General features: G+C 43.6%; 1 protein-coding gene across 1 annotated transcript; it reads right to left on the reverse strand.

Annotated features, from left to right (window-relative positions):
* Window positions 1-45: 45 nt before the first annotated feature.
* Window positions 46-5,061, reverse strand: SBI1 (Leucine carboxyl methyltransferase). The gene is made up of 13 exons (XM_048687356.2): window positions 4,856-5,061; window positions 4,258-4,346; window positions 4,028-4,164; window positions 3,700-3,747; window positions 3,445-3,526; window positions 2,582-2,684; window positions 2,094-2,214; window positions 1,962-2,009; window positions 1,016-1,099; window positions 880-944; window positions 677-728; window positions 520-558; window positions 46-355 (listed from the first exon to the last, which is right to left on the reverse strand). The coding sequence occupies exons 1-13, from the start codon at window positions 4,954-4,956 to the stop codon at window positions 323-325; spliced, it is 1,002 nt and encodes a 333-aa protein (XP_048543313.2). The 5' UTR covers window positions 4,957-5,061; the 3' UTR covers window positions 46-322.
* Window positions 5,062-10,206: the final 5,145 nt, after the last annotated feature.

Genomic DNA, 10,206 nt, shown 5'->3' on the forward strand with positions numbered 1-10,206 from the left:
TTCTGGTTTATTTTTTAGTAACCAACGGCAGAAACTACCAGCAAATAACAATCACGTGTACATTCAACCAGAAAACTTTGCGTCATTCCAAAAACAGCATGCTGTCGTGACTAAGTCAAGGTCTTGCTCCAAACACTTCTGACCACAACACCCCAGAGGCAAAGAGCGATGTGCTACTAGTCTAGTACAACATACATATAGCCACTGTTTTTTTTGCAAATGTACAACTTGAACCAGGAGACTTGTTTCTGTGGGGTTTCTCTGGTTCGAATCGTCTTGGGTACGCGCAATTCTGATGCCAGCCTGCTAAAGCAGACGGATGCTACTCCTTGAACCCGAAATCGTCAAATATCCCCTGAAAGTGGAAGAGAGAACCTGTCAGTCCTTGCGGATTGCACTTTGAGCCTCGCAGGAGCAAGATCCAATAAAACGTATATATCCCAAAATCATCAGATATGCCTGTGCGCATCTCTCCCTTTTAGATAGAACGGTTGGGTGCTGAAAGAATCAAAAGCTAACCTCGGGGTCGTTTATCCCATATGCAACACAATAGTGTTCCTGAAAACAGAAAATATAGTGCATGGAAGATCAGAAGAGCGCATAAATTAGAGCGATATTTGTATGGGAAATGCGATCATATCCCTCAACTGTTAGGCAGTTGTTTGCACGTGATTACCTGCATCATATGCCACTCTTCAAACTCATCAAACAGCTCTAGCCGCTCAATCCTGCAACCATACAGCTCCGTGAGTTATGGCGGCAACAAAACCAGCAAGTGCAAAGTCACATAAACCGGAACTTAACCCCTTTTGTCAGTATCATATTTGAAACACTATGGACAGATAAAATTTATTTTTCAGAGGCTGTTGGAAACATTACCTACGCCTTTCTCCACCATCAATGAAATCATTGTATATTTTCAGCATATCCCAGGCAACAGCTCTCTGAAAAAAACAATCGTAAGATCCAGAAAAGAATTGCTATATTCTAGTTTCAGTGTTAGTCAAATGTATACCTTCCATCCATGATCGAGAAAAAGGTTTTCCTTGTGACTTAAGGTTGGTGTAGCATTTATGCCAAGGAGGGGGCATCCTCTACTCTGCATTAGTAGCACAACAGGAAGTGTTAAGTTATGAATCAGTGCTACAGATGAAGTGGCAGATACCTCAGTGATTAATATATATATCTGTACAGCAGAGAAAAGAACAGGTGCTACCCAACAGCAAGAGCACCATCTATTTTCATTCATACAAGTAAGATGTACTCGGTCAATTGAGATACTAAAACAAATAGATTCAGATCACACACTCAACATGGCAATTGACTTTAGACCGAACAGTTCCCATCATGTTGCAATTTTAGTTTGCCTTCTCACTCTTCAGTTATGGATACAATAACACCATATGCTCTCTCCTTTAATTGCCATACAGCTACCGACCAATCTTTCCATAGTTTTAAAACGATTTAATAGCCATTACATAGGTTGTGGTGAATGAATCACAGCAAAGGCCACAACTTACATTTGTTCAAGTGAGATCCCTAAATAATCTACCTGACAACTTCCACACTCAGTTGCAGACCCCATTGCGTGTCAAGATATCAATTAACTGATATGATACTTCCTCCGTCTCAAAATAAGTGCAACAGATTTAGAACAAAGTCAGTACAACTTTGTACTAAATCAGCAACACTTACTTTTGGGACGGAGGGAGTATTTCTTATTATAAGATATATGTTCCTCTTATTAATAAAAAGGAGGTCTCTTGATCACTGGAAGCACATAACTGAAGTCAAGCAATTTCTTTGGTGTCATCAAATTAGCTGAACTTTATCATAGAAATAGAAATGGTATTCAAGTATATATTTCCTACATAAGACGGTATACCAAAATTTTCAACCATTCCTCAAGACAAATGGTCCATGCACCACAGTGAAAGCGTGTGACACAGGTAAAAAGGTACCTCAAGATTCCTAATCATTTGCTCCCCAAATGCATCATCTGGATGGATCTGCATCCACATAGGAGTCAGCAGTGCCAAAAGCTATCAAATATAAGGGTGCAAAAGAGTACATCAACAAGAGAATTGTTCAACCTGCTCATATAAGAAAAAAATTGCACTGGAGAACTTCTCGGATGCCCAACTAACAATAGCATCAGTTGAAGCTGGATCTAAGTAAATTAGAACACACTCTGCAATTATAAAGGTCGGCAAGCTGATGACAACAGAAAGATTTATCAAAAGCTTGAAAAACTGGCTTGTGATTCAAGTCAACAATGGAAATAACTCTGCAGCATAACTTCAAGCCAATCAAATTATCATTAGCAGATAAAATAGATTCTCATCCAAAATAATCCAAAAGTGAACCAAGATATGTTCAATAAACGACAATAGAAACCCCTATTTTCAGTTGATGTGACATTACGACTGTACGTTAATATAAACATGACATAAAATTTAGTTATAACATGTGAGCATCATGCAGGGTGGAACATTTGATTAAGGTAGCAGAGAATGTGGCCACTTTGTGCAGCATAAAGAGAATAAAAAATGAAGGAGAACACAGGATGCATATAACATACCTTGGGTCCATTTCAGCCATGCGAATAACTGCATCTAGCTTCGGTATATCACGAATATCAGCAGAAAATAGCTTGTAATTTGTACTCGTCACTTCGCCTTTTTCTGAAATATTTGGCCACTGTCAATTTTTGTGCAGGCACATGGAGAACGGAGAAATAGCAAATTCAGTGACAAGGAATGATCACTTCAACAGTTCAACTTACAATTGTTAGAACTAAGACTGATACATTTTCCGTTTAAGTTCTAACAAAGGGAATTTTTCTTGCAGACAGAATGGAAGATGGAAGTATAGCAGAAACTTTCTACTGCAATAACCAACAGGCTATGCTTCCTACCATAAATCTAACCTGCTATAAGCCAACACACATCATGTTATAACCAACGGGACTGGCTAATTTGAAAGAAACCTGGGTAAATAAGCTCTGTATAAATAAACCAAAAAAAATCAAAGCTGTCAAATTTGGTATTGACTACAAAACAAAACAAAAATCAGTCTTGCTTGTTGTTAACAACATTATGTTTCTGCAAAATATACATCAACCAAGATAACATGAGCACAAGATATGCATAAAAAGGAATTGTAGTGGCATTAGTGGACAAGTCTAGAACACGTTTGGTTCAAGATTAATGCGCCACAGCTAAGCCCAAGCAGTGTGTAGAACGTGACAAACAAAATTGAAGCCACATGTATGGAAAAGGTTGGTAATGATTGTGTCGGTGACATATGAACCATATGAGTAGCCAGCCACAACCATGACAGGAACCAAACACATGACGCAGAAATTGTGGCAAATTGAATGCTCTTAGATGCACATAGGGCTAGGCAGGCAGTAGAAAAAAATTAGAGTAATGAGAGAACTACCTATTGAAATAGAAGCATCAGGTCCTAATTTTTCCTTCATGTCATTATAGTGGTTGATGATGGCAGCCTTTTTGCTGGTTACCTGCAAAACATCAGAAGTTGTCAGAAATTACTTGCTTGTACAAAGATAAGAAGCTGGTGTTCAGAAGGAAGATACAATACATTAACGAGCATAGTAAAAAAATTACACAGAAATGATACTGTGTGGAGTAGTAAGATACACTTGAATACATAAAGCAAAAAAAAAATCCATACCTCCTGAAAATCCAGCTCTACATAAAGGTATGGAGCAAGCCCTTCATCCTACAATAAAAATACAAGGCAGAAATAGAAATGGGTAAATCAATACTATAAAAGCACCATCTCAATTTATGTATTTTGACCTTCATCGCTTCCTCCAACCAAAACAGAAAATAGTTCATCCACATGAATACTGGAACGCAGTCAGCTAGTTAATGACAATGAAGGGCACAGCGGATTTAGGTTTAGCTTAAATGTTTTGTGATGCATATTAAATGGGCCAGTAAATGGGTAGTAAGCAGCAACTCGTGAAGTACATGAAACATGGAGTTAGGAGACTAACCTGCAACTGGAAAAATGTCGTGTCAAAGCCAGCGCCAAGAGATAATATCTGTTTCCTCTTGTGATCATCACTGCCACTCCCAGCATTGAGGAACTGGAGCATAAGTTTCCTAAGAACAGACCAGCGGGCATAGTAGCCTTTGCAAAGTCATTTGAAGATAAGAAATTAGAACCTTAACATGATTTAAATTCAGAGAACCGTATTAGAAATATATGGAGGCACTACGATACCACGATTGATTATTGGAGCCCTTTTTGTTGTCCGCCTAACAAAATGGTGCACGTAATCATCCTTCATGTACCCTTTGGTAACACAGGACCTGCAAAGGAAGATGATCATGTCACATGGGTAACATATAAGTCAGCCCCAAGTCTGCTCTGCACCTCAAGCACTTAACTACGAGGTGTCTACTATCTGCTATCCGCAATTCAGGCCATCAATTGACTCGATCAATAACGATCCATAGCACAAACAGAGTTTTACTCATATATAATGACATTTCTGTCTCACTGTATAATCCCTTGCAGAAAGGGGAGTGTGAGAACAGATAAGCTAAGAGCAGATTTCGTATGGAACTAGGAAACAGCATGGCGCACGAAGCAAACCCTGGCTGAAACGTTCCCGTGGCCTCGATCTGCTGCGACGGAAAGCGCGCAAGCACAGGAGCTGAGCATCCGACGAGCTAGCCGGGCTCGTTCCCGCAAATCACAGCCGCTACTACAGTAACGGAGAACGCACACGCGTGCTGGAAAGCAGTGGAAAATGAGGCGGAGCGACGCGGCGGGGTGGGGAAGGAAGGAAGGGGAGGGGACAAGGCGGGGGCGTTACAGCTTGCTCGCCGCGGCGTCGTCGTTGGTGGCCTGCACGGCGGCCGGGCTGCTCCTCGCGGCGGCGATGCCGCCTCCCGCCTCCGCCTCCGCCGGCTCCATTCGGGCTGTGCGTGGATCGGCGAATCGGTCGGGCGCCGGCGGCAGGACGCGTCGGCGACGGGGCGACGGGATGGGTGGGAGGGAGGGGAGAGCCGGTGCGGTGCGGTGCTTGCACGAGAGGCGACAGGGGCCGGAGGAAGAGGAAACACGGAGACTGGTGGAGATGGGCCCCCGACCTAGCCTCCTGACGGATGTGGAGTTGGGCCGAAGGTTTTGCCCGTGTGCAGCCCAAACAACCACACAGGCCTCTGGACCAGACAACCACGGCAGCAACTAACTAAACAGCGGCCACTCAAAAAAAACTAACAGCGATTCTAAAAAAAAACTAACTAGAGAGCGCCCGTTCCCAGCCTCCCCCAAGGGTCACTTGGGGATGGGCGGCGCTTTCTCAACTGCCGTCACGTGTCGCGCTCTGGAGGCTTCCTACAAATTTTGTTTTTTTCCGCACGCGTTTTTGACTTTTTAGATGTTTTTTTCGGGTTTTTTCGGCTTTTCGGTTTCTCACCAATCATCCTTAGCTTTTGGATAAAAAAATATTACGCAAAAAAACACGATTTGTTTTTTTCTTTTTCGCGAGAGGCATGGTTTCGCTTTTGCAAGCCGTGCCTCTCGGAAACAAAAAACCGTGTTTTCTCTTTTTTCCCCTTTCGTGAGAGGCACGGTTTTGCTTCCGAGCTCGGAAACAAAAAGGCGATTTTTCTTTTTTTTTCATGGGAGGCACGGTTTTGCTTCCGCGTGCCTCTCGGAGAGGAAAAAAATGCTCCCGGTATGGTTTTTTCGTTAAAAAAAAGTTCGTCAAAACATATCAATATGGGATCTAGTTTTGAATATCTCAATGCGAGGAATCTAACGGTGAAAACGGTTTGATATTTGGACGCACGGTTTAAGAGATAAATCGTTTTGAATAAAGGGATCTACGGAAAATGAGAAAACTCCCAGATTGCGACAAGTGACGCACATGCAACGCGCCACTTGTCACAGACGGGAAGGTGGAAGTGATCTTTGAAAGGAGTACTCCTCAATTAGTGATTTTGGACCACCACAGTAGTCTTTGGACCAGAAATCTTCTTCACCCTTCAACGCCTCTAGTTTGTTAGGGTGCAGTCTTGCTCTGATAGCCAGGTGAGCTCCATAATGGCATCAAAGAAGATATCCGACAAGATCTCGCTATCACCTAGTCCTTTCAGGCTGGCTGAAGCGACGAGGACGAGGTCGAGTCCAGGATAGTCGGCCTTCATCGTCGCCTAGGTCTGGCGGGCTCCTTCCCGAGCTGCACAGCCTTTCCACCGGGCGATCCTCGGAGGCGCTTCCTGGAGGCAAACAACGAGGTCAAAGTTGTTTGAGGGCTCCTCCCTTGGACAGAGATACATGAAGACGAGCCCCATTATTGGCCTCGCGATAGCATGGAGCTCCCCGGTCCGCTGGGTTTTTCCCCATGATCACAGGATGGCTTACATGGCAATATTTTCTCTCATATCTTTTTATTGTCATATGCTAACCTTATTGCCACCAATTCACCTAAGGGGGGAGATTGAAAGTGCATTGACACTCAACTACTATTTTGGTGTTGACAACAATAGGATTAGCGAGATCTAATGTTGGTTGTCAAGTGTATCTCAGTGTTTGGGAACATAATAATTTCAAAAAAAATCCTACGCACACGCAAGATTATGGTGATGCATAGCAACAAGAGGGGAGAGTGTTGTCTACGTACCCTCGTAGACCGAAAGCGGAAGCGTTATGACAACGTGGTTGATGTAGTCGTACGTCTTCACGATCTGACCGATCCAAGTACCGAACGTACGGCACCTCCGAGTTTTGCACACGTTCAGCCCGATGACGTCCCTCGAACTCTGATCCAGCAGAGTGTCGCGGGAGAGTTCCGTCAGCACGACGGCGTGGTGACGATGATGATGTTCTACCGACGCAGGGCTTCGCCTAAGCACCGCTATAGTATTATCGAGGTGGACTATGGTGGAGGGGGGCACCGCACACGGCTAAGAGACGATCAACTTGATCAACTTGTGTGTCTAAGGTGCCCCCCTGCCCCCGTATATAAAGGAGCAAGGGGGAGGAGGTGCGGCCAGGCTAGGGGCGCGCCAGGAGGAGTCCTACTCCTACCGGGAGTAGGACTCCCCCTTTTCCATGTTGGACTAGGACTTGGGGGGAAAGAGAGAGAGAGGGGAAAGGAAAGGGGGGGGCGCCGCCCCCCTCCTTGTCCAATTCGGACTTGGGGGGAGGGGCGCGCGGCTGCCCCTTGGCCTCCTCTCCTCTTCCTCCACTAGGCCCATTAAGGCCCATTAGGTTATGGGGGGTTCCGGTAACCTCCCGGTACTCCGGTAAAATCCCGATTTCACCCGAAACACTTCCAATGTCCAAACATAGACTTCCAATATATCAATCTTCATGTCTCGACCATTTCGAGACTCCTCGTCATGTTCGTGATCACATCCGGGACTCCGAACAACCTTCGGTACATCAAAACATATAAACTCATAATGAAACTGTCATCGTAACGGTTCGAGAACTATGTAGACATGACCGAGACACGTTTCCGGTCAATAACCAATAGCGGAACCTGGATGCTCATATTGTCTCCTACATATTCTACGAAGATCTTTATCGGTCAGACCGCATAACAACATACGTTGTTCCCTTTGTCATCAGTATGTTACTTGCCTGAGATTCGATCGTCGGTATCTCAATACCTAGTTCAATCTCGTTACCGGCAAGTCTCTTTACTCATTCCGTAATACATCATCCCGTAACTAACTCATTAGTTACATTGCTTGCAAGGCTTGAGTGATGTGCATTACCGAGAGGGCCCAGAGATACCTCTCCGACAATCGGAGTGACAAATCCTAATCTCGAAATACGCCAACCCAACATGTACCTTCGGAGACACCTGTAGAGCACCTTCATAATCACCCAGTTACGTTGTGACGTTTGGTAGCACACAAAGTGTTCCTCCGGTAAACGGGAGTTGCATAATCTCATAGTCATAGGAACATGTATAAGTCATGAAGAAAGCAATAACAACATACTAAACGATCGGGTGCTAAGCTAACGGAATGGGTCATGTCAATCACATCATTCTCCTAATGATGTGATCCCGTTAATAAAATGACAACTCATGTCGATGGTTAGGAAACATAACCATCTTTGATCAACGAGCTAGTCAAGTAGAGGCATACTAGTGACACTCTGTTTGTCTATGTATTCACACATGTATTATGTTTCTGGTTAATACAATTCTAGCATGAATAATAAACATTTATCATGATATAAGGAAATAAATAATAACTTGATTATTGCCTCTAGGGCATATTTCCTTCACTCAGGACATTGGAATCTCGTGTGTCTCTACGAACATCGGTGACACATCTAAAAAGGAGAAAAGACGACATTCTTCTGTTGGCTCAAAAGGTTTTTTGGTTTAATTTAATTCATAGAAAAAGGCGTGCTATAAAGAGAGGTTGCTATGATGAGGGAGTTGGGAAACACATTTTAATCATATACATTTTATCTCCCAAATAGCCACCAAATAGGAAGAGTTTTTCCAAGTTGAGAATGGAGAGGAACCACACCACCTCTATGTGATCCGGGTGCCCTGGGTCCTTGATCCCTGTGTGCCCGAAGTAGGGGCTCCTCCCTTTGGTCGGTCTGGGTGGTCAGGTGACAACCTCCTCTGTGGTTCGGGTGCCACAACCCCTTTGGTCCGGGTGCTCGGAGTTGCATGCGGGAAATGGTCATTTTTCACTAGGGGGGTATAAACCCGCTCCTCCCCCTTCTTCCACCTTGCTCCTGAATTTTTCCGAAGCTTTGCTCCACCATTCTCAAACCCTAAAAGTTTGAGATCTCCTCCCCCGTCCACCCAAACACTCCGTTTCTTTGGGGATAGGAGTATACATAGAGGAGGTGGCCAATTCGAAGTAATTTTTGTTCGCAATTTTGGAAGGGGGGCCACGACCCCGTTCATGCTCGGGTAGAGGAGCTGGTAAATTTTGGAAGGGGAAGACTCGTGTGAGATCTCACATTAGGTTCTATGAGTCGATTTTTTTGAAAAAAAAAACGTGTCCAAACATTCTCAAAAATTTTGTAGACACACATCAATGTTTGATGTACAACATCAAAAAGTTTCAGCTCCTAATTCAACTTACATTAATAGAAACAAAAAGACAAAATCGGATGTGAATAGTGTCAAAGTACTATTCACCCAAAACTGCTACTATTCACATTTACGATTTAGAATCGTCCGGATCAGTGTCCGGATCAGTGTCAAAGCTTGCATCAACGTAACCATTTACGATGAGCTCTTTGTCACCTCCATATACGAGAAACATATCCTTAGTCCTTTTCAGGTACTTCAGGATGTTCTTGACCGTTGTCCAATGATCCACTCCTGGATTACTTTGGTACCTCCCTGCTAGACTTATAGCAAGGCACACATCAGGTCTGGTACACAGCATTGCATACATGATAGAGCCTATGGCTGAAGCATAGGGAACATCTTTCATCTTCTCTCTATCTTCTGCAGTGGTCAGGCATTGAGTCTTACTCAACTTCACACCTTGTAACACAGGCAAGAACCCTTTCTTTGCTTGATCCATTTTGAACTTCTTTAAAACTTTGTCAAGGTATGTGCTTTGTGAAAGTCCAATTAAGCGTCTTGATCTATCTCTATAGATCTTAATGCCCAATATGTAAGCAGCTTCACCGAGGTCTTTCATTGAAAAACTCTTATTCAAGTATCCCTTTATGCTATCAAGAAATTCTATATCATTTCCAATCAGCAATATGTCATCCACATAGAAATGCTACAGAGCTCCCACTCACTTTCTTGTAAATACAAGCTTCTCCAAAAGTCTGTACAAAACCAAATGCTTTGATCACACTATCAAAGCGTTCATTCCAACTCCGAGAAGCTTGCACCAGTCCATAAATGGATCGCTGGAGCTTGCACACTTTGTTAGCTCCCTTTGGATCGACAAAACCTTCCGGTTGCATCATATACAACTCTTCTTCCAGAAATCCATTTAGGAATGCAGTTTTGACATCCATTTGCCAAATTTCATAATCATAACATGATTCAGACAGACTTAAGCATCGCTACGGTGAGAAGGTCTCATCGTAGTCAATCCCTTGAACTTGTCGAAAACCTTTCGCAACAAGTCGAGCTTTGTAGACAGTAACATTACCGTTAGTGTCAGTCTTCTTCTTGAAGATCCATTTATTCTCAATTGCTTGCCG

The sequence above is a fragment of the Triticum urartu genome, chromosome 7A (genome assembly GCF_056163025.1).
Source record: "Triticum urartu cultivar PI428250 chromosome 7A, HENAU_Tu73, whole genome shotgun sequence".
NCBI lineage: Eukaryota > Viridiplantae > Streptophyta > Magnoliopsida > Poales > Poaceae > Triticum > Triticum urartu.

Excerpts from the sequence above, each read along its gene's own strand:
- SBI1 (XM_048687356.2), bottom strand. The coding sequence starts at position 4,956 with ATGGAGCCGGCGGAGGCGGAGGCGGGAGGCGGCATCGCCGCCGCGAGG. Across the intron at positions 4,347-4,855 it reads GACGCCGCGGCGAGCAAGCT|GTCCTGTGTTACCAAAGGGT; the intron begins GTAACGCCCCCG and ends CTTCCTTTGCAG. Across the intron at positions 2,215-2,581 it reads ATGGCTGAAATGGACCCAAG|CTTGCCGACCTTTATAATTG; the intron begins GTATGTTATATG and ends TGTTGTCATCAG.